The following is a 25,788-nucleotide window of genomic DNA, read 5'->3' as shown; positions in this document are numbered from 1 at the left end:
TAATTATCATGGCAAAAGATCTCTGCCTAAGGCTATCTGTTAAAATAGTAGTAATAAATCAATTTGTGATTAAGATTAAGCATATCTATTAAGGTAAAAGGTGTAAGATGTAATTAATTTAAAAAATGAAATTACCATTGTAAATCAATTTGCAGTGAAAAAATAATAGTTTTCTATTTAAAATGCATATTTTAAAAAGTGACTCTAATATGATAATCTAATAAGAAATTTGTTTTCTTAATAACTATTTATTAAAATATGCTTTAGACTCTCGTTTTATTAACTAATATGTATCTGAACTATTTATAGTGGCCTTCAAACCATTGTTCCCGTCTTTAAGCTTATCAACTAACTTAGAAACCGTTCCAGAAGGACTGTTAAACAGTGGCCATAATTTTTACCAATAAAATATTGATTCAAAATAAATAATCAAAGTCAAAATAAAATAAATTAATAATAATTACACGTAAAGTAAAAATCGCATAACATAAAATACACTAGTTGAATATTTTGGGCTTTAGCTAGGAAATATGGCTTTTAAACTGACTCCGGCACTGTAAGGGCGGTAACAACATACAAAGCTGTGAGATTCCCATCAGATGTTCTAAACGTTTCATGGCGTGAACTCTGAGGTAATTTTATTCAAAATGAAATACAAGTGGTGGTTGACTCTCGCGTTAATGTGTGTGGTGGTGAAAGGAAAATACAGCCAGAGAGAAAGGGATTGGTCTCCGAACCCTACGACATTCAATATCGGTGGTGTCCTCAGCAGCAATGATAGCAAGGCTTTGTTTAAAGAAACAATCGATGTAAGAATATTTTTCCTCCGTACGATGCACTGCAATACCATAAAATGTCGTTAGCCAGTTTCTTACGGAGAACTACATTTTCAGCATCTCAATTTTGATTCCACGTTCGTTCCGAAAGGGGTTACCTACTATAATACCGCAATTTTAATGGATTCAAATCCTATAAGGACAGCTTTAAGCGTCTGCAAGTACCTTATATCTAAGCAGGTTAGTAGATTCAGGATGTTTTTTTTATGTCAGAGCTAAATTATTTTTCTGTTAAATGTTTTTGTTTTCGTTATACTGACATTTTGGTATGGGCGTGGATCTTATTTATTTTTCGTTTGAAAATTGTGTAACTAGTGAAAGATCCAACAAATAAAGGAAAAAAACGGAGAAAATAAAAAAAATCATTTATTAGGTCTAGTTCTTGCTAAGTCTATCGTTTTAAAGAAAATGATAAATATTAATTACATATACTAGAAACGTGTAAACTGTGATTATTTTTTAATGGCATTTGTAATCTAAATTGTTGAAAATAATCACAATCATATGTTTGCATTTACAAATGATTAAGTGAAGGCTCATGAGATAACTCTTCCTTGGCTTTTATCTGATAATTGTCCTTTGAAGTATCCTTAAAGTTCCACCAAAAGCAATCTTCAAGCATTGTTCTGTTCCATCAGAAACATATTTTGGTAGGAGAATTCGAAATGAGCTCGAATAAAATTGATTTCTAAAGTTCCATGGCCAAATAGATATAGTTATCTTAAAAATATATGTGCAATCACCTTGAGAACTTAACAAGCCCTTCCAAAACTAAGTCGAATTCATGATCTTTTATAAGTTGGCGTGCATGTGGTCCAACAAATATACCAATATAATATATTTATATATTAATATAAATATACTTGAGTTTAAACGTTACTTAACATAAATTTTTTTAACAAATATTTAAAAGCTTGACCTTCTGCGTTCATGAATTTGACAAAATTCGCCATTAAAGACGAATATACTTAAATTTAAGATACATTATACTACCCCAAATATATAAAAAGCATACTAACCACCTCAGATTTATCACTGTTCATCACATGTTCACCTCATATGGACTGTCATGTTCGTATAATCAAAAATCTCCTTCATGTGGACTGTTTCATCAGTAGCAACAGAAGAAAGACAGATGACATTATTCAAATTAAGGTTGAGAAAGCGTATGAATTGTCTGAGTTTTGATTGAATAATACTTCAAATTCAATTATTTGATTAAACCATTAACAACAAAATACAAGATTGCTTTCCTTCCCCCCAAAAAAAGGAAATTAGATGTCATTGACGTTGTATCTACTTGGACATTACGCCATCATTCTGTAGAAGATTGACATATAACCGATATATCCATTGCAACTGAAGTTGAAGTAGGTCGAATAAAAGAAGGAGGATTCGGATAATATTCTGTTTGTTCTTTTTTGTAGATTTTATTATAAGTATAACAAAAGCCGTTGATCATTTTCTATCTTCCAATCATTCTAGTAATATTAATAAACACGATTTGAAGAATATATGAAGAGTATACCAAGTAATACTTCATATGAAAGTAATGTTAGTGGAGACTGCTTCTACACAAGTGACGTGACGCGTTTCTGTGAGGTACTCAATTTAATATGTAACGCCAGACCCCTGAAATGTAAAAAGAATTGACTGAATTTGATATTTTATACCAATTATAACAAAAATACTATGAAATTTATCATTACAGCAATAGTGTTACTATTTATAACCTTCAAAGATCTAGAATATTTGTATTTTGGTAGGTAATGGATGTTTTAATATCGAAAAACTTCGAAATATTTAAAATTTTATATATATAGAGTATGAAACTGGAACTAATGGATAATTTTCAATAGACTACAAGAATAGACAATCTCTAGGTCAATTGAAAAGTGCCCGGCCTACCATAGTAAAAAACATTTTTCTGGCAATTTTTTTTTATTCAACACAATTCCTTTCGAGGGTGATACACTGATTATAGCGACCCTCCAACTTTTCGATACCATTTTTGTAGTACGATTTGTTCTTTGCTTCAAAATAGGCCTCAGTTTCGGCGATCACCTCTTCATTCGACGAAAATTTCTTCCCAGCGAGCATTCTTTTGAGATCTGAGAACTGGAATAGTCACTAGGGGCCAGATCTGGAGAATACGGCGGATGAGGAAGCAATTCGAAGCCCAATTTATGGATTTTTGCCATCGTTTTCACTGACTTGCGACACGGCGCATTGTCTTGGTGAAGCACCACTTTCATTTTCTTCATATGCGGCCGTTTTTCGCCGATTTCATCCTTCAAACGGTCCAATAACGCTATGTAATAGTTGCTGTTAATGGTCCTTCCTTTTCAAAGTAGTCAATGAAAATAATAATTATTATATTATGCCAAAATACAGACGCCATAATCTTGCCAGCAGACTGTTGCATTTTCCCACGCTTTGGAGAGAGTTCATCGTGTGCAGTCCACTCGGATGACTGTCGATTGGACTTCGGTGTGAAATGATGGAACCATGTTTCATCCATTGTCACATACCGATGCAAAACTCGGGTTTATGATTGATCATTTTCAAACACTGCTCCGAATCGTCGTTGTTTTTGGTCAAAAGTGAGCTGGTCCGGCACCCACTTTGCACGCAACTTTCTCATACCCAAATATTTGTGAATGATATGATGTACACATTCAGTTGATATCTTTAAAGTGTCTGCTATTTTCATTTCACCACGTCTATACTTAGCATACCAATCCTTGATTGTGGATTTTTCTGGGACAGTGTCCGGAAGCTCGGCATCAAGCCAAGTTTTTGCTTCAACTGAATTTGTTCCCTTCAAAAAGCAATATTTTATCAACACGCGAAATTCCTTTTTATCCATTTCTTTCACAATAACAAAAGTTGCTTCACTCAAAATGCTATAATTCACAAACTAATGATCCGACAGCTGTCAGACTTATACACGCATCTTTTGAGGGTTAGAGCTAAAAGAGAACTAAAAACACATATGGATTTAATTCTACTAGCGTCATCTGTGTGTCAGGCCGGGGACTTTTCAATTGACCTGTTAAGTCTGAAATATTTTCATTTTGGGCAGCCTTACTTATTCAATTTAATTAATTCGTTATTAAAAATCGTTTACGAGTATTTTTAGTTAAGATAGTAAAATTTATCGAATAAAGCAGATATAAAATGCATGCTTTAATTTCAGATTTTTGGCGGAATGTTAGTAATGTTTTGTATTGGTGAAAAATTTTACTATGATCATCAAGTAATATTTCTTTCATGTTAGATAGGATTAATATTTTTTAATATATATGTCCGCTCTAACTCTTTTGAAAGTATCAGTTTTCAGGCTTTTTATACTTTCATTTTAATTTGAATGACAGTGCTTTATTATCGTCATCTAGGTTGATGATTCCAGATCGAAATGCAATATTATTTTGTTCCTTCTTAGTGTCATTCGAATACCATTGCACGTAATATCTAAAGTTTCTGCTATATTTTTTTCGGTTGTAGGGACAAATAAAATATAACTTATAACGATTTTTTATGGAAATAAAACATTACTGAATAATCTATTAACAACTCGATAGCGAGCTTATTTTCTCGATAGCGTGCTCGATATGCATATATTGTCTTTAGTAATGTTTGTCAGCTTTACATGACATGTCGTTTTTTTAATTAAATTGAAAGTTGATACTCGTCTTATCATTCAGCTCTTATTTATCGGTTTAAAATTATAGATCAACTTTAGGGGATCCTCTTTAGTGCTAGCGTTAATATATTATCCTTTAGCCTATGAGATTTGGAGATGATTTTAATATTTCGACAATGCAATCTGTTGTTCCCTAAAGAAATCAGATAACTGCTAAGAATTTCTTTTATTTTGTGTGTGTTTTGCTTTGTATACTACGTGAGTATTGGATATTATTGTTGATTTAGAGAATCTCTTTGTTTTTATTTGCATATCTCAAGCTGTTCCTAATTTGAGGAAGGATACATCTAAGAAAGAGTGATTGCACGACAGCATAAAGATATCGTGTGTATGTTTGCATTTCCGTGAACCTGCTATCCTATAAATAAGGTTAAGAAAGGAATCTGGGAATTATTCTCGATCTCCATTGTGATATGGATTTTGAAAATTCCAATGAGTCAGAACTCGTTGAGCTTATCCATTCCAGAGTTCCGAATAGCAAAGGTGTTGTCCACATATCTAAACCGTGTTAAACATTTTAGTCACTCCAGAACAGCTCGAGGACGCCGTACTCTAGCTAACTTGTGATATTCAGTCCATGACGCTGCTGACAAAAGGGAGGCGAACAAAGCATGCAAGAGGGAAAGGGAGAAAGACAACAACACTGTCATCAATGAATCCAAGTCCATTAAAAGACCAGTAACCCCAGCCTTTCTTCTCAACCATTTCGAATCTCTAAAGTCTCTACAGACTATGATCAGAAAACTTGAGACCAAAAAATCTCCAGGTTTTGACGGAATATCGATTAGCCAATGAAAAAATGCTCCCATATAAGCAGCTCGCGGAACTGGCAAACATCATTAACTCCATCATGAGGCTGCAACATTTCCCTTTCCTTTCAACTCTTTCGCAAAGGAAAACAACATCATCCCTGATGAACTGTCCATCAGGCTACCTGTCTGACATCACACATCCATCACGCTCTTTACCAACGTAAAAAGCTTGGGGCAGTCTTTCTGGACCTAACCAAAACCTTCGATAAGGTGTGGTACGACGATTTAATCGCAAAATGGGTGTGGTTAGGCCTCCCAGAAGACCTAACCCCTCTCATCAAGTCCTACCTATCGGACAGATCTTTCCAGATCAAGATCAGGATCCAGTCAAAACACTTTCCAGTCGAAAATAAATTGATGCTGGTGTACCTCAAGGTTCTCCGTTAGCCCCAAGCCCCAGGCCCTGAAATTCGAGGCCATAATTTTCCATAAAAAGCGTTACACACTGCGTGTCGACCGCCATCATCCGTCGCTATTTCCATCGCTATACTGCATTAATTAAGCAGATAAGTTTTATAATTTCTTATCTTATAGGAGGATTCTTGGGGTTTCTTCTTAACCACTGATGATGTTTTATGTTGTCGTTACTATATTCTTAACTAGCGTACTTTTTGGGACTCTCTGTACAAATATTGCGAATTGCAAATAAAGTAAAATAATTAGCAATGCTTACTTAAAAAATAATAATTTAAAAGTGTTAAATTGGGCAGTGGATGGAAAATATAAGATTAAACCATACGACAGATAAGCCACTCTAAAAAGAAATATAAAATAAATACCAGTGTTAATTAGAAATGGTAATGGTTTTTAGGATATTTCCTAACTTAAAACTTATTATTGTTTTATATCAATGTGTTGAAATGTACGCTTGATTAACTCATTTTTGTACCTTTAATTTTGAAATGCTTAGGAATTCGACCAGTAAAGTATAAGTGAAAGAATTTTAAAATATGATTACGAATAGTTCATAGATATATTACTTATAAGAAATTGTTAATATCAAAGGCTAATGCTTTATAGTAAGCTATAAAAATAGTTGCTATAAAATTATGTACGTTTGGCGTTCTCGAACTATTGGCATTTTAAGTATTTTAATTATTACGAGAATTTTCATAAATTTAATATTTTTCATTAATACTATCAAATTCTAGTCCTTGAGAGGTTTGTAAAACACAATAATTTTAATATTTAAATTGATAAAATACCAGTGTTGGAAATATTTATCTTATAATTGAATATATCAATTTAATTAAAATTTTTATCTTATATAAATTGATAAAAATATGACTGTTAGATTCGCTGGTTTGATATTTCTCTACATAAAATAATAGTTTTCCATTTATTATTGAGTTATCGAGTGTATACACATGGTAATCGAGGAACGATCATAATTAAATTTTTGGTATTTATTACTCTTTTTATTTGGTTTGAAGAAATATGGTGTCAAAGTCCATGAAACACTTTTAGGGGCTTGTGGTGATGCTCTAAACCACCTAGAAAACCAAAAAAGTTCGAAGATAAGAAATTGAAAGAATTATTCGAGGAAAACGCAGCCTAAACTATTAAAGAACTTTCAAACAGCTTGGCAGTTGATGAATCAACAATTTCCAGATGTTTACATGCAATGAGAACACTCAAAATGGAGGCAAAATGGCTTCACACGAATTTACTGAAAATGCCATTTCGAACTGTTTCAGTGTTTCGTAGGTAAAAAAATAATATTCTGTCGCGTTAATGGTCATGGCGGGGTTAGGCTTGGGCTTTAAGCATAATCGTAAAGTCTTGCTGTTTGTATAGTAAAATCTGCAAGGTGTAGTCTATTACGAGCCGCAATAATTGAATTAAACTGTTACTGCAGAACTCTATCCGCGTGAATAGTCGAACCTTGGAATTCGTGTAGTTCAGCAAAATGTGATTTACAGAAGAAAAATCAATTTTTATCAAGATAACACAAATTTGTAGCGAAATTCAGTGCTATATTCACTCTGACAGATTTAACTCCTTATATCTTCTGGCTGTTTTCACATTCCGAATCAAACCAAAAAGAAATTTAAAGATAAATAAATGAAAAAAGATTATTTTTTTTTGGTAGAAAATTTTTTTATTTGGTAGAACGTTCGTTATGTTGAAATCTCATTTAATCGCATATTCACTCAAGTATATTAGTTGATTTAATTAGATTTGAATTTTCACCACTTTTTGCCTTAGATGTTGAATGTATCGCTATAATCTTTCGGCTTTCCTCTATAATTTATTTTATTTATTTATTTATTTATTTAAACCCGTCAGCCTCTTGGGCTATTTAGGGTTAGAGTTAGAGTTACAATACATTATATGAACATTATCATCTTAAAATACTACACAGTAGATTATAAACAGTAGAATATATACAATAAAATTTTTCAATTACACAATAATAAATGTATGTTACAAATGTTGAAGTAGGTCGAATAGGTCTTTAGATAGTCAATCAGCAGATTCAGATGCTCAGGTTGGACCAATTGTTCCAGTGTTGTCGGCATCTCAAGTTGTCTCCTCAAATCATCATATTTTTGGCAGTCCAGTAGGATGTCTCTGACGCTAAATTGAATCTTCAATAAACATTCATGTGTCAGTTTACAGTGTCCCATTCGCAGTCGTGCAAGGACGTTTGACTTGCGTCTACTCATGTTATTATGGTCTATAGATTGATAAAAGATCCTCTTGACTTCCCATAATTTATTGTTTTTATGAAATGGTCCCATTCTAATTGGGTCAATTGCCTATTTAGGCCCTTCATATAGACTTTGGCATCTTTTTTGCTAAACAATTCGTTTAACTTGATCGACTCCTCTTCCCTACTTGGTAGATGGTCAGCTCTTTCATTTCCAGATATTCCTTTATGGGAGGGGACCTAGAGGTATATTATTCTTACACCCTTAAATTGTAATTTTGTCTGTATCTCTTTGATGTATGTGACCAGAGGGTGGACTGTCCTTGCCGATCTTAAACTCTATAGGGAACTCATGGAATCCGATACTACTAGTATGGATTCGCTAATCTGTGATTCTTCCAAGGCAGATATGGCCATATATATAGCCAGCAGCTCTGCGGTTAATGATGGAAGCCAAAAGTGTCTCTCGAGTAGACTAGACGTATAAGCAGCACCCACAAAGTTCTCACGTTTTGAACTATCTGTGTAGATGATAAAATGATTTGAATAGTTCTCTTCGATTATCTGTCTAAAGAAGATTTTTATTGTAGAAGAACTATTTGTTTCCTTATTCAGAACCTTCATAGAGAGGTCTATGTGTATTCTTGAGAACTGCCATGGTGGTATATTAGTGATTCTACATTTTACATTTGGGATCACAATTATTAATCGTTTACATATCCTCTGGAAGATTAATGAGGGGCTTAAGAGCCTCTTCCTTATATTGGCCCAGTTTGTCTTAGGTAGGAAAAAGATATTGAACTGGTCCAACTCCGGACGGAATTTGAGGGAGCTTAAAAATGTGGAACGCTTCACGATTTTGCTTGTCATCCTTGCGCAGGGGCCATGCTAATCTTCTCTGCATCGTTCCAATATGTACCGCGGAAGCGAGTACTTTCCTCTATAATTCTTCGAATTAAGCAAGTGAAATACAAGTTACCCACAATTGACACTTACTTGACTTTAAACTCGAATCGTGTAATGATAATGCTTATATAATAGTTGTGAAGTATTTATTTACTAAACTACGTGATCTGGTGAACTACATATCACCTATATCTATCTTGAAAATTTTCTCTGATAATAATAATAGCCATTTCATCAATTGTCAATGAATTAAGTATCCTCGCATGCTCACCGGCAGGTGTCTTGTTAATTCTGATGGCGCAATTTGCTAATGGAATTTAGAATATTTTAATGAAACTCTTGTTCTGATGAAGAAACTTTTGTAGTTTTTGGACAATAGCTTCAATTTGCTTCATTTTTGGATTGTGAGCGTAATGTTTATCAATTTCCGCATCCGGATTGCCCATAAAATAAATTTGTAAGAATCGATGATCTGCATCTGGTTATCACTCCTAGTATATGATACATTTGTCCTTGTATTTTTAACTGTTTAGTGTTTTGCTAACTTTTTTATGATACAAATTTGAGTGTTTCCAAAATACTTTACTGGTATAATATTTTGAAAATGGGAATGAAATTATCCTGTACAATATGTGTTATGCCAAACGACGTCATTTAGACCGTTATATTTTTGAATGTTGACCAATAAGTGATTAGAATCATTTCCAATCCGAAAAACTAATGACAGATCTGGTGGTGGGACCAATTGAGAAAATTTTACTTTTCCACCGGCACAACATAACCCAGCAGATGCACAGTTGTATTTAATTTCTTTTACTATATTAAAAATCGACTGTTATTTCCCGAATTATAACTGATTACTTGGCACCATAATCTATTTCCCGATCGTAGAGGAATGCTGTTCATTCCTAGATCACATTTATTGTGTCATACTCGCTGTTGTTGTGTTTGATGTGCACGAATTCGTTGCATTCTAAGTCTATCCACTTTATTTCCAGTCACTGTTGAACGCAATTGTGACATATCAATGCAACTAAACAACTTATCATTTCTTGTCTCGCTGTTAGAATACGATACGATATATATGTATATATATTATATATATTTCACAAATAAAGGTATTTTTGTATAAGTGTAAACGGATTAATATGTATTAATCGGGATAATGTATTAATGTGAATGTATTAATGTGATAATATATATATATATATATATATATATATATATATATATATATATATATATATATATATATTAGCGACCCGCCCCGGCTTCGCACGGGTGCAATGCTGATACTAAATTAAATACACTACAGAAAAAATATGAACGTTGTATATAAAAACATAGCGGCCCGCTCCGACTTTGCACGGGCATAAAATATATATGCCTATGTCACTCAATGAAAACATGATTAAAATCGATCCAGTATTTTTGGTTCATTCATTACTGCCCTTGGCCTGCACGCATTAAATTTGGAGTAAAACAATTCCTCTTCCCCTATACTTACTATGAAGATTTCCTGCTATCTTTGGAATATCTAAATTCATACAATTTTTATTACATTACACATTTTTAAACGCAAATTTTAAATTTGTAATATCTCCGAAAATATTTGTTTAATTTACACGCTGTAAGGAACCATATTGATCTATATTAATTGCACACTGTATTTAAGGTACTTAATTCGATAAGGATTAATGCCGTATTGCTTAAAATAGCTTCGTAAATAAGCCATTTTCTCACGTAAAAAGTAAACAATAAAAATGGTTAATGTGGGTTATCCCTAAAAGATAAACATATACCATCGCGGACTTTTTTGTGGACCTTTTTACTGTAGTACATTAATTTGATCTAACTCGTAGGGTTAGGCAGCGTTTTTGCTAATTGCTAAATAAGCCTAAAAAAATAGGTTAATGTTGCCTTAGTATATTATGCATGTATTATACATATAAACCTTCCTCTTGAATCACTCTATCTATTGTTTTAAAGATTTAAGCGCACATAGGGATATAGGGACAGAAAAGGCGACTGTGTTTTATACTATGTAGTGATATATATATATATATATATATATATATATATATATATATATATATATATCACTACTATATATAATGATTTTAATATATTAATATAGTTTTTAATAAATAAATAATACATATATATATATATATATATATATGCTTAAAAACAATACAGTTACAATTTAATATAAGACATCCCTTTCAGATGACGATGAATGTTCTTATAATGTGATGTTTAGCGTTTAACTTGATAAATCGGATCTAATTATACGAGTCGTAAATTCTGTCTAGGTCTACGCCGTGGTTGTATCACACCCATTAACCGGAGAACTTTCACCTGCAGCCGTGTCATACACCAGCGGTTTCTATCACATTCCCGTAATTGGAATTTCTTCGAGAGACTCTGCTTTTTCCGACAAGGTGAGTGCGATTGTAATCTGGACAAATAACAAGCGTCGAATTCGTTGAAAAAAGATCAATTTTGGTATATACGATTTATGTTTGTTTATAAGTAAAAAAAAAAGAATAATACATTGGCTGAACGAGTTTCCGGTCTGATTTTTCAAAAAAATTTATGAGTAAATACCATATTCATACGGTTGGTTTATTTTTGAAGTGGCTGTTATTTGGTATTCGATATTTACAACAGTACGGTGTCCAATCAACCGTGTAAGAAATTAATGGTTTGCCTTTTGACGCTAATATATATTATATTTTTTCATCCCCAATGTACACGATGACAGTAATTCTTAATCACAATAATAGTTGAATTGTTTTGTGAATGTTGTAAATAAAATACAATTGATTTTTTCTTTTCTTTTCTTTTCGTAAAATGTGCATTATTTAAGCATTATAAAGACGAGTTTGTTTATTTAAATGAAAAATGTAAAAAATATATAAATGAAAGAACTAAAATAGAATATAAAATAAATTCTATACGTAATGGTGAAAAGAACTATGAATTGAATGGAATGGACTAACTAAATGGTATGTTTGGTTTGGCTAATGCCAATTCTGTCATCGAACCTATCTGTTGATTATATAAACGACATAAGAATTCTACTATTCTGATCTTAATCCATTATTGTTTCTCAGTCTTGATACTTGATTGTTCTTGATTCTCACTCTTCTACAATGACCTGGCATCACCAAACATTTGAGCATATTGTATATTATCTCAAGTCATAATTATTTTTCCATGTTATAAATATTTACAAAAAATAGTTAAATGGTCTAATAAATTAGACCTGTAAACTACACAAAACAAGAAACATGATATTTTTCTTCAATAATATTGTGGTTTTCTAATGATATAGAATTGAATTCATAATTAACGCGTAAAATAAATTATTTTGACTGACGTCACATATTACCTTCATATTTTAAAGAATTTTCTGAGCTATTGTAACTGACCGGTAAGAATCAGGTTAATCTTTAACATTCTCTTAAGCACTCGCGCTATATTTTGCCCGTTTTGGAGTAAACATCATCGACATTATAAACATTCATAGCTGTAGACTTCGAACATATTTTATTAAATCTCATCGATTCATGTTCCTTCTCTATTCGCTGTATATTCCATTCAAGAGGTCGATTTCTACACAGAAGTCTGTGAGGGATTTCTTCACTTTTCATGAAGCATTTGTATGAGTATGTATGAGAAACATGCAGAATTTGCCTTGAACATCGCATTTGTAAGACTTCAAGCTTACAGATGTCAGAACAGTCTGGCACTAACAGTATTCAAGCTTCATATACAAGCAGAAGGATTCGTAAGTTAAGCATTTGAAAGAGGAGAAAATGGACTTGATTTAAGTATTTCCTCTCTTCCCCACCCACTATCTTAGAGTAGCAAAATCATATCGTATTACCTCAGTGTTCAGTATTACTGTTGAAATACTTGAACCTCTGCGCTTGTTCTAACTAAATTCCGATGAAATTGCAATAGCTGGCGAGCTATTAAATGTTAAAACTTTGATTTTGGTGAATTGAATTTAATTAATAAATGAATTTAACAAATCACTTAGCAGTCGAAAATCACAGCTAATGCTACCATTGTAATATACTTGAAGAGTTACATTTCAAACACGCTATAGTATGGCCTCCTTGAAATATTGGAGTTATGCAACTCTTATTTCAAAGTACTTATTATTAAAAACGTTTTTATATGTTAAGTAGTTATTACCGCTTTGATTTATTTATGGTCAGGCCTGAAACTTTTTAGTCACTTCGCAACTGTAAATAACACAAGTTTACAAACTCGAGTCAACTTTTGGACCGGAGCAGATGAGAACAATTCTTACTGTTTTTGATACTCTGGATTGGTTCTAGTTTTCAAGTTCGCATCATTTGTATCTTGTTTTTGACTTATGATTGTGCGTTGGAACATGTGAAAATGCAGAGACAATCTCACAGAGTCAATTCAAAGTGTTTTTGTTACGTTTCTTGCTGTTATATGCTCGATAAACGTAGAAAAATCATGACAAATGCACTCAAAGATGCCAATTGCAGTACTATGGTTTTAAACGCTTACAAACTTTGGGTACTGTTTTGCAATGAGTGCAGAACAAAGATTTATAGTCCTAATAAAACAACCAATGCATGTCATCAAAATTTATAAAGCAACGTTTCCGCACCAAATTTAAGTTTTCGTTTATTTTGACTCTGACAACAAAATACTAATCTAAATGAAATAATCAAAAAAAAATTAATAATAAAAAGTAATATAATATAATAATATAATTAAATAAAAAGTTAATTAAACAGCCACAATAGTTTCTAGGTTAAAGTTGTTTTATTATATTTACATTGATATATGACAACGGTGATAATAGTGTCAACCGTTGTCATCATTACATGTTCGATTTTTTAACTAGAGTAACGCTAATTAGCAAAATGAGAATGGGAAATGCTCCGAGTTTAAAAGGGATTTTACGTTTTTATAAAGTTGTCACTTGATGGAAATGTGCGCTTTTCATTTCCTGTGTCAACATTATGGGGAGGACAGAAAACTGAGAACTTATATAGATGATTGCTATTTTTGCTGGAAATCGTCGATATAAATGCAGAAAAATAGCACAGTATAAATATCCTGTCATTGTCCCGAGCAGTATAAATGACTCAGTTCAACCTTTGTTCATTTATGAGTTATTCTTTTTAATTCAATAAATGTCCCTTAATGATTAAAAATAATAAAATACTGAATTTATTGAATAATTCTGAAAATAGAACCAAAAACTTTGAAAAAGCTGATTTGGATTCATCCCCTCAAATTACTTATAAACAACTTTGGGTTGCTCAGGTTAAAAACCATGTATACTTGTGTAATGGCCTAATAAATTATTTTTGTTGTTAGAACATCCATGTGTCCTTCTTAAGAACAGTACCTCCCTATTCTCATCAGGCAGATGTTTGGGTGGAGATGCTGAAGCATTTTAATTACAAAAAGGTAATATTTATTCATAGTTCCGATACGGATGGCCGAGCCTTATTGGGAAGATTCCAAACTACATCGCAAAGTTTGGAGGACGACATCGAAATTAAAGTTCAAGTGAGTGATATTATCTTTAATAGGAATGGTTTTTAAGATCAATGTTCATAGATCATTTATTAAATTTTTTAAATCTGTTATCTGTTAGTCACTTAATCGCTACGTATGTTAGTTAAAATACGTTTGTATCATAGAATGAATCATTTACTTTAAATATGAATCATCATTAGTAAAGATTGTATAGATTATTTATAATAATTCTACGAGCTATGAGAAATTGGTAAATTAGTTGCTAAACCAGAGAAGGAGGAAATGACACACTGTTTAGTTTAGATATATTTATTTACATTTTTTATTTTTTAAACAACATTTTTATCAAACAGGATTGAGTCAAGAAAAATTAATTAATAAATATATGTGGTTAAATTTTTGATTAATATTGTGATTACAAAATTATTGTAATATAGTATATGTACATTAATATGTAAATGCTTATCTGCTTATTATTTTCGAAAATTTTCATTTGTCAACTACGTTGACCTGTCCGAACATTGGCTTGTGGAATAATACATTTAGAAAAAGGACAAATATTTAAGAATATCATAACAACATCAAATTAGCGATAGTATTATGATATGCTACTATAGTTGAAAAATCTTTAAAGAAAAAAATCCCGATCCTGTCGGACTTGATTGCGAATCTAAACCATTCTTGTTTCCACATAAATCCACACCAAAAATTTCATCAAAATCGGCCCAACAATTTAGAAGGAGAGATATGTTATGTTCGTCTATTCCCTGATTTTTTATTTCTTTGTTTCTCATCCTGTCGATTTTTGTTACACCCCTTCCTCTTCTAATGTATTTCATTTCTGCTGCTTGTATCTTACTTTTATGATTGACAATACCTATGTCTTGCATCTGAATGGTTTGTAAATTGCTTTGCACACTTCCATTTTAGTTTTATTTGGTATTTTATTTCTATTAATGAATTTACTATTTATAGTGAAGTACAAATTTATGGACCTTCTAATTTTAGTAATTATTTCCATATCCCGGTTTAAATTATTCTCAGTTTCTACATCAAGATATTTGTTTTATTTTTGCAGCCTCAATTTATATATTTATTACTTCTGTCTCTTCCATAACAATTATTTTCATTTTGTTTTTATTTATTATCATTCCATATTTTCTTAGTATCATATTCCATCTTGTATGGAAGTTAATAAAGATGTTAAATTAATCGTTACGGATTTTGATTATGAATCTTGGTATATTGATACTAGAAAGCTTTCTCAAAAGGCTTCTAGGAGAATTGTAGATATTTGTTTCTCCTCCAAAAACGATTATTGATTGACGATTGATTAACCATTGTTCATTAGGTTATGGAGTTTGGTTATCGGCCCTATTCTCTTGATTAATATTTTCTTAAAGAAGTTGATTCAATGGTTAGTGGAGGTTTATATAATTAGACATCTTTAGCTACTTTACAGGCTGTGGTATTATGATAATACTCGTCACATTCTGGTATTTAGGTACATTAATATTAAGTAAGTTTTATTATGTTTTTTCTAAGCACTTGTTTATACATTCTTCCAGTAATTAGACAGAAATTAGGACGTTTCGTTGATTTCAAATTTATTCTGACCTCCTTGGTTAGTCCTTTTTAGCATAATTGGGGTGATAATTTTGAATTTTAAGTTATTACTACTTTTCTTTGAATAAATTAGAATACCGTTAAGGGTTTCTTAGTTCTGAATTTGATATCTTTGATTAACTGATTTGATTATATTCACGATAGACAAAGTGTTTAAAAATAAGAACTATTCACACAGGTTTAGACTTAAAACATATGGTATAAGTTGCGCCATCTTTTGTTAAATCACGGATTTAGTTATAGCTAATTACAGAAACTTTCTTAATTTTATATGGGCAGGTCCCCTAGTGACGGGTACTTAAGATTTTCGGAAAATAAAATAAAAATTATTGGAATAGATGTTAATTAATTAAAACTAGTCATTTATTTGGTTTAAAATATTAAAGTTTTAGGGAGTGTTCTAGACTAGATTATTTGCTTTCCAATGTATTTTAAAAGTTTAGAAACAAAAGGACTTTTGTATAAACATAGAAAATAGGTCATTTGATTAAATTTCCATAATAATATTCCATTCTTCTTTATGCTTCCATTCTCTTTTAGTTTATTTCCTGCTTTACTTAACATTCTACCCTTTTTCTATTACTTTAACAGATTCTGATTTTTATCGAATATATTCAAGAAATCAAAGGGAATGTAGATGTCAGTCTACTGGGTTCTTATTTCTGAGAAGAAATCAGTTCACAAAATTTAAGTGAAATTATTGTGTTTTCTGATCTGATGATAAAAAGTTGTTGAACAACTTGGTATATTGTTCATACTCGAACAATATTAAACATTATTATTGATTGATATTTTATACTTTTAACACTTGTTTATTAGATATTAATCTAGACTTTTATTAACGTATATGCCTATATTTTAGGTTGAATCAGTGATAGAATTCGAGACAGGTTTAGATAGTTTCCGGGAACAACTTCTTGAAATGAAAAATGCTCAAGCTAGAGTATATCTGATGTATGCCAGGTAAGTTAGTATAAGTGATTTTTTGAATACATATCAGGTTTAAAGCATTTTAATTTTTTTCTAGTAAAAATGATGCCAAAGTGATATTCAGAGATGCTGCTGTCTTAAATATGACTGATGCAGGTTATGCATGGATAGTGACGGAACAGGCTTTGGAAGCGGATAATGTACCTGAAGGTATTTTGGGGTTGAAGTTGGTTAATGCAACTAACGAAAAGGCTCACATTCGTGATAGCATGTAAGATTCTTCTTATATTATTGCATTATGACATTCATCAATTAAATTTGAACAATATTGAACATTTTTCAATTTATACCTAGTTGCTGTATTACTGAATGAATTTTGAGGACTTTATGATTTCAGGGTTTTTTTTTAAATTATTTAAATGCATATTGCATATATATTACGTCTAGTTTTTTTATAGTTATATATTTTTTTTGTCGACCAATTATGAGGAGATTGCTTAGCCTCTGATAGAGACTGAATGAGAATATAAAATCTTAAAATTGAAAACATAAACGAAATAAGTAAACGAAATGTGACATTTATATTACCTATTTTAACTATTCGAATATTATTAATATATTAACATTAACCTCAGATATCTATTATTAATATAAATAGACTGATTAAGATAAAAATATATTCAGCTTGCTTCCATATAATTATCTTTATTTGATAATTGTTGGTTATCAATAGTTTTAGTGTTAATTTTAGGGAGATTACTATATTTGTGAATTATTTTAATTAGATTTATTTTATTAATAGTATCAATGTGGTTGAAAATTGTTTATTAAATGGATATTAATATAAAGTAATTTATTAATTAATTATACATGAATTAAAACAACTCATACAAATTTTTAAATAATTTTCAAAATAACTGTTTAAATTATACATATATAGATATTAAAATTTTATTATTTTTTATTATATTTTTATTTATTACTATTTTTAGATATGTTTTGGCGTCAGCTTTACGAGACATGAACCAAAGTAAGGAAATAACGGCGGCACCAAAGGATTGCGATAATTCTGGCTCGATTTGGGAAACTGGGAAAGACTTATTCAATTTCATCAGGAAACAAGTACTTATCAATGGAGAAACGGGAAAAGTGGCCTTCGACGATCAAGGTGACAGAATCAATGCAGAGTACAACATAGTTAACATTCAAAGAAAGAAGAAGAAGGTAGTTGTTGGACGACATTTTTTCAACAGAGTGAGTTAATTATACGACATATACGCATGAAAAAATATATATAAAAAATATGTAGAAGAATTAAGAAAGTAACTTATTGAGAATAAATAGTATATTTTTAGGAAACAAATAAAATGCACCTGACTGTGGACGAAAAAATAATTATGTGGCCTGGAAGAAAGAATGTGAAACCGGAGGGTTTTATGATACCTACGCACCTGAAGGTATTAACGATCGAGGAAAAACCATTTGTTTACGTTAGAAAATTGGAGGGTCCTGGAACATGCGGTGAGGACGAGATACCTTGTCCGCATTTTAATGAGACTCACGATAGTAAGTAAACAGCTTTAACGCCACAAGAACTGTTTTGTTTGGTTCTTAATGGTGCTTAATGTCCTACTTATGTCTTGATACCTAACTTATGTAGGCTTTCATTTTAATAAAATAATTTTATTAATATTGTCGTGGTTTACCTATATTGAAATATTTTATTTGCTAGCTATTCATTATAGTAAGCCATAAAACTTTATTGTGAACAGTTACCGTATATGTATTATTCAATAAAAAAATGAATATGGGAATGCGTGAAAATCTAAAAACATCATAAAAAGGAATATAACAGTCAGGCATGGTTAATTCAGGTCCTGTGTCAAAAGAATTGTTTAAAGCTAACATTTTTAAAAGTAGGTCTGAAGTGTCGATACATTTTTTGTAGGTTTCTGCTAATATTCAAAAGCATTATATATGAGAGTAGCCAAGCTTCAATTGATCAGACTGTAAAGCGAATCTTTTAATAACTACTCAGTCGATGGTTAAAATTTAATACTTTTTTTCACCTTGAGAGTATGAAGTTTGCAATGGTTCTATAGGCTGTTATTGCCGAAATAAGTTCATGGAAAGACTGAATGGCCTTTTGCCATCTCTTATTTTTTTCCTTATTACCACTTTACTGCTATTGCTTTTAATTATAATAAAGAATTCAATTAGATTTTTATTTTATAAGTGAAGCCATTAACTGTACTCTACTTTAGAATGTTTTTATCTTTTGAGCATAAGTTGTGTCGTTTATAGTGACTTGATAATATCGCCTCAGTGAAAAAATGGAGTGAACTTGTGGACCTTACAAGACCAAGTGACGTGGATTATCAAGGCAGGAGTGAATCCATCAGCTTATTTCGACTTTTGGAGATAAACCCTATCTTTGGCCATTGTGAGACGTTGGTATAATTAACATATTCGTCGTCACAGTTGGCTCATTCGTGAAGCCCGTCCAAAATCAGTTGTTGTGCCAGAAAACATCGATACATAATTTGATAAAAGTTATAAAGGAAGTTCCATTGATTCATTCAAACTGATATTGTAGAGCTGTTATATAAATATGTTATAATTAAATTGTTTTCGCTTATCAAATAATATTATCTGTAGTTACAGCTAAATACTGCTGCAAAGGCTACTGTATGGATCTTCTGAAAGAACTTTCAAAGAAAATAAACTTCACCTACAGCCTTGCTTTGTCTCCGGACGGGCAGTTCGGAAACTACGTCATCAAAAATTCCAGTGGTAGCGGTAAAAAAGAATGGACAGGTTTGATCGGCGAGCTGGTAGGAGAGCGTGCTGATATGATTGTGGCGCCACTCACCATCAATCCCGAACGGGCTGAATTTATTGAATTCAGTAAACCTTTTAAGTATCAAGGGATCACAATTTTGGAGAAAAAGGTACAGTAGCCGAAAAATTACTTAATTTCTGTTGGATAAGTAGTTTTTCGCATCAATCCCGATGTCTTGATCCATTTACTGAACTGAAAACGAAATAAAACTCCAAGAAGTATATTGTAGCAAGTTCAACTATACCAGTTAACTTTATTAGCTGAAGAGTTTGACTTTAGTTTAAGAGATAATGATTTATATTTGTATCAAACTAGCTCGTTTCTTTCAGCCATCGAGATCATCAACTTTGGTTTCATTCTTGCAACCGTTTAGCAACACCCTGTGGATTTTGGTGATGGTTTCCGTACATGTCGTCGCGCTAGTTCTCTATTTACTCGATAGATTTTCTCCATTCGGACGATTTAAGTTGGCCAACACTGACGGCACGGAAGAGGATGCCTTAAACCTTTCCAGCGCTATCTGGTTTGCTTGGGGCGTGTTGCTCAATAGTGGAATCGGTGAAGGTATTCCCTATTATCATTAAAAGATCATTTATATATTTAAATTGAGATTCCTACAGGAACCCCAAGAAGTTTCTCGGCTCGTGTATTGGGAATGGTTTGGGCTGGTTTTGCTATGATTATTGTTGCTTCATATACTGCCAATTTGGCAGCTTTTCTTGTGTTGGAGAGACCAAAAACGAAATTAACTGGTATTAATGATGCCAGGGTAAGTTTTTATAAAATCTTAAGCATAAATTGTTGATAATGGTAAATTATTTCGATAATTACTTCATAAATTTTACTTGAAATTATACTATTTAATAATCATCACAAAATGTTTTACTATTTATGTGAAATATTTTTTTTCTATATATTATAGTGTTCAAAAAGTAATAAAATTTTTGATATAAATACAAAACATTTAAATTTTTCAAATTTAGTTCATTTTATTTGAAGTAATTCCCTCATCTATAATGCATTATGTCAAATTTATTATTCCTTATGGATTGTTTTACCTGGTTTTAATCATCAATTCCAACATTTATACCTATGTTTTTTATTAGTACTACATAATTTTTATTTGTGAAGTTGACATTGTAACATACACAGATTTGGATTGGCCACAATTATTGTGAGTTAGTGCAATGCGGATCTTCGGAAATTAATATTCTTTATGGTAATGTCAAGTTTCTGCATATCCAAGTGACCTTTACTATAACAAATTATGATTCTAGTAACTATAAATCGTCATTATTTTAATTTTATTTACAAAATAATATCCTTTTTTTAAATTTTCTTCAAGATTGTTAATTTAAATAATGTATTGATAGTGCTGATGAACATTTTAAATTTGAATATTTTTAGCTTAGAAATACAATGGAAAACTTGACCTGCGCTACGGTCAAAGGATCAGCGGTTGATATGTACTTTAGACGCCAGGTGGAGTTATCAAATATGTATCGAACAATGGAAGCTAATAACTACGACAGTGCTGAAAAAGCTATTGCGGATGTTAAAGCTGGGTAATAACAAAAATTAAGAATGTATTCTTATAAGTGTAATTTATTTCTTGCAATTGTTTAGAAACTTGTGCCAACTAATTAATCTATATCTATAATTTGTTCAGAGAGTGGTCAGAATGAAGATGGAATATAAGTGAATATGTTTTTCCCTTCTCTGTCTTGCGTTACTGTCTGTTCTATCTATCTTCTAAACTGTTTGTTCACTGTATTTATCTTAATGGCAGAATTTAGATCCGTGGCCGCAACTTCCATTCCTCTACATGAATCCGTGGCTGAGCCTGGGGATGTCTTGAATCTCTTGAGCCTAACGTGCTGTTCTCGTCCCATCCCACTCAGTACCAATGCCAGCTCGTTTGCGCAAGTTTCGTCTGACATTGTATATTGTATTATTAACTGTCTTACCGATATCTAGATACGTATACCTGTTGCTTATTCGTTGAGGAATATTGAGTATGTTCCTTAAAGCCTTGCTCTGGCATGGTTGTGTTTTTCAGGCATCTATTTATGACGTCTACGGTGCGATATACTTGTTCGATTGTTCTATGATCCTTTTGGAATTCAAATTGACGACTGGGGATTATGGTGTTTAGGTACTTCTCCATTCTGTTTGGGATGAAAATTAGTGAACGTAATTGCATCCAAAGTTGCTTTACTTTAAATACGTTGGACCTTAAATATTATAAGAGGCTGAGGGGTCCATAAATAGTACTCTAGAAATCAAACGTAATAGAATCATCAAGAAATCAAACGTAATAGAATCTGACAGTAGTAATACGTTTTTTAACACATTTCAAATTCATGATCCAACGGTATGAATGGTCAAAATCAAATATTGATGCTATATTATGTTGTCAGAGGGGAAAAATTATAGAAAATTATAAAAATTGAACCTAATTAGTATGAATTTTCCTCAATAAATATGTATCATGCGAAAAGATGATACTTTCTTGATATTATCCTAATGACTTTCATATGTATCAGACAGAAGCATTCTAATGCTTAAAATTACGTTGTAGAAACCTAATGGCATTCATATGGGACAGTTCCCGATTAGAGTTTGAAGCAGCTCAAGATTGTGAATTGGTTACTGCCGGAGAACTGTTCGGTAGATCTGGTTATGGTATAGGGCTTCAGAAGGGCTCCCCATGGGCTGATGATATTACGTTAGCAATTTTGGACTTCCACGAAGGTATTATTGCACGTAGTTTTGGGACTTCGTTGTTTAAAATAAAACTTTTAAGGTGGTTTTATGGAAAGTCTGGATAATCGATGGATCTTGCAAGGCAACACTCAGCAATGCGAACAGTTTGAAAAAACTCCTAATACTCTAGGCTTAAAAAATATGGCTGGAGTATTTATATTAGTAGGGGCAGGTATAATTGGAGGTATGGGTTTAATAGTAATCGAAATGGTGTACAAAAAGCATCAAATGAAGAAACAAAAACGCATGGAACTAGCTCGGCATGCAGCGGACAAATGGAGAGGATGTGTGGAGGTAATTATAGTTACTAAGTTAAATTGATAATCTTTGCTACCAATTATTTGCCATCACACTTTTTTTTCAGAAATAATTTTAATATCAGGTCACTCTTATGCCTCACAAGCAATCAATGGCCTTGCCGCTGCCGATTACATTACATAATTTTAGGCATAATTTAAAATATTGTTGTTTAGTTTTATTGAATGGCGATGTTTATTTATGTTTTATTATAAAAAAATTTTCCTCATTTTCCTTCCACACAGTATCTCGCAAAGTATCTTGCATGTTTTCACTGACTTGTGATACGGTGCATTGTCTTGGGAAGCAGCACTTTCTTTTTCTTCAAATGTGGCCATTTTTCATTCACAATATTAATCTTCTTACCCTATTTTATTGACAATCCCGAAAAATATCGTACCAAAATGCTATAATATTAATTACATATAAATCTATGTAAGCATAAATTGGGTACATTTTTGTCAAGGTCGCGGCTAGGGTGACCAGAACGTTGAAAATCAGTCGAATGAAACTAGTATAATCAAAAATAAAAAATAAACTAAAAGTACGACTGAAACAGTCGATAGTAAATAGTAACAAAATTAGTCGGACCGAAAATAGCGACTGAAACAGTCACTGGCAAAAAGCAGTAAAATCAGTCGAACCAAAAGTAGCGACCGAAAGAGTCGATAGTAAAAGGTATAGTCAATGTCAGTCGATAGTTCCCAACACTAGTTTTAAAAGGTTCTTCGAAGAATTGTTCATATGATTTTATGTTTTAGAAACGAAAAACGTTGCGTGCTTCTTCCGGCCCTCAAAGACGCATAAAATCTAACGGTGTCAACGAGGCGGTCACGATATCTCACGTGGTTGACAAGTTTCAGAGAGTCGGGCAGTTGGCGGGTCCGGAAAGGGCATGGCCTGGCGATACCGACATAAGACAACGGCGTACCGAGGAAGGAGGCGGACCCCAACCCATACCCCGGTACTTACCCGGGTATACTTGGGATGTTTCTCATCTCGTTGTTTGAATACTTTTTGATGTTACCGAGAATATATTCTATTTTAATTCGTAAATCTATTTATTCGGAAATGTGTGGATAGTCAAATTATAAACTAATGTTATGGTTAATATGATACTTAAAATGTTGTTAATAAAGTTTTGATTTAGAATAGTGCTGTTTTATTGCTGCTGAAACATTTAATTTAAACGAAGTCTTTTACAATTCTACAAGTTTTTGCATGCCATACAGTGTGTACTATGGACCTATGTGTCAAATTAGTGCGATTCATAAGATCCCTTTGTAACAGGTCTGGATTTAGAACAGATAGTGTTGTGTATTAAATTGTATGGGATACATGTATACATAACCAACTTCATGTTAAAGCCTCACTGAGGCTTCAATTTTCAGTATGTGTCATTTCCTCGATCTGTGAATAATTTTTCATTTCTTGCGTTGAAAATATCTGAATTTGTACCGAGTAAGCGAGAATTTTTACTCTTTCGCTTCAATTATCAATTTTTGTGAGAAGCTTATGGCAACGCTCCATCGATTTCAACGTGTAGGTTTTGACGTTTTAAAAGTGGTGATTGTGACACTGAAGACAACAAGTGTTCTGAACACCCAAAAAATATTGAAGCGTCGTCTTTGAAAACATTATTCGACGGGGAAGAACGAAACCGTGAATGGGGATTGCTATTAACTACAATTAATGCGGTTAAGTCGTTTTAAAAGGGGAAGTTCTACCCCACCTGCCGCATTTTCCAGCCCTTGTTCCTTCTTATTACTATTTGTTTCAACATATGGCTCGTGACCTGTCTAAGCAAAACTTCATTTCTTATGAATACACTAAAAAATGGGTCAATTCGTGGATAGCCTCAAATGGTACATCGTTATTTCGAGATGGAATCCGTAAATTACCTGAAAGAACAGAGGCAAAAACAAGGTCTATCCACTGACAATACCTTGAATTTTTCACGTAAAAATCCTTTAAAATTAACCTATAGGCCTAATATTTGTATTATTTTACCATTTAATGTCTATAATATTATGTTATTAATGTTTCTGACATTATCATGGTTAGAAACTATAAGAAGAAAGGATAATGTCAGTTATATCTAATATTTTGGAACACAAACATTGTTTTTAGAAGACAAAAACTAAATAGCCGAATAATTATTGCAAATCAGAAGAATCTCGAACTGAGTGTTGTATTTTTATTAAAATTTTCATCAATGTTTAAGGACGAAGAAGAGAGTCTTTTAAATAATTTTTTTTTAAATAGTTCTGAAATCCATGTTAGTCTTACATCAAGTTAGAAGACTAGTTAGATTATCTAGCATGTTTCCCGAAATAGTAATTTAAGCTTGACAATTTTAACTTGTACTTTTAATACAATTGTAATTTTATTTTTATTGATTTATCATCTTAACTGTTCTCGATACATCCAAGATCTTAGCTGATAAATGTGAAAAATAGTCAGTAAAAGAGGAGAGTTGGTATATATTTGGCTGTATCATAGTAGCAAATAGGAATACAACGCCATCATTGTTTGTTTTTCATCGTATGTAGCCACTAAACCTTGTTCACATTCAAAAGTTTACTGTCTGTTCGAAGATAAACTCTATATTAATTCTCCGCGACGAAATAGCTATTTCCGGGAAATTGTTTCGTATACCTCTAATTCCCGCCATATGTCTCACTGAATATGACTGATTATAATTGATAACATTACAACTGTACTTTGATAGATAACCGTATATGCAAACTGAAGACTGCTAAATCACATTATGTTTATTAGTCGTTAGTCGTATATATTTTATGAATTTTTTTTTGCAGCTAGTTGGATGTCAAAAAAGTTACGAACACATTCAGTAATATTTTCATATT

The 25,788-nt window shown here is 32.0% G+C and overlaps 1 protein-coding gene and 1 pseudogene across 1 annotated transcript; one reads left to right on the top strand and one right to left on the bottom strand.

Moving 5' to 3' along the window:
- Positions 1–597: 597 nt before the first annotated feature.
- Positions 598–24,070, top strand: Nmdar1 (glutamate ionotropic receptor NMDA type subunit 1). The gene is made up of 15 exons (XM_076395465.1): positions 598–809; positions 894–1,016; positions 11,229–11,357; positions 14,293–14,487; positions 16,946–17,046; positions 17,111–17,284; positions 18,006–18,267; positions 18,369–18,579; positions 19,672–19,964; positions 20,185–20,419; positions 20,476–20,624; positions 21,263–21,420; positions 22,437–22,609; positions 22,662–22,915; positions 23,680–24,070. Exons 1-15 carry the CDS (start codon positions 648–650, stop codon positions 23,926–23,928), a joined length of 2,868 nt encoding a protein of 955 aa, XP_076251580.1. The 5' UTR covers positions 598–647; the 3' UTR covers positions 23,929–24,070.
- Positions 8,843–8,941, bottom strand: LOC143192099 (uncharacterized; annotated as a pseudogene).
- Positions 24,071–25,788: the final 1,718 nt, after the last annotated feature.

The sequence above is a fragment of the Rhynchophorus ferrugineus genome, unplaced genomic scaffold (assembly GCF_030347505.1).
Source record: "Rhynchophorus ferrugineus isolate W39M unplaced genomic scaffold, kcgeb_rfMv2 rfM2, whole genome shotgun sequence".
Lineage (NCBI taxonomy): Eukaryota > Metazoa > Arthropoda > Insecta > Coleoptera > Curculionidae > Rhynchophorus > Rhynchophorus ferrugineus.
This window is presented reverse-complemented; position numbering and strand designations above follow the sequence as displayed.

Coding starts and splice junctions, on each gene's coding strand:
- Nmdar1 (XM_076395465.1), top strand. CDS start 648: ATGAAATACAAGTGGTGGTTGACTCTCGCGTTAATGTGTGTGGTGGTG. Junction 810..893: donor TGTTTAAAGAAACAATCGAT/GTAAGAATATTT, acceptor CTACATTTTCAG/CATCTCAATTTTGATTCCAC. Junction 20,625..21,262: donor CTGGTATTAATGATGCCAGG/GTAAGTTTTTAT, acceptor GAATATTTTTAG/CTTAGAAATACAATGGAAAA.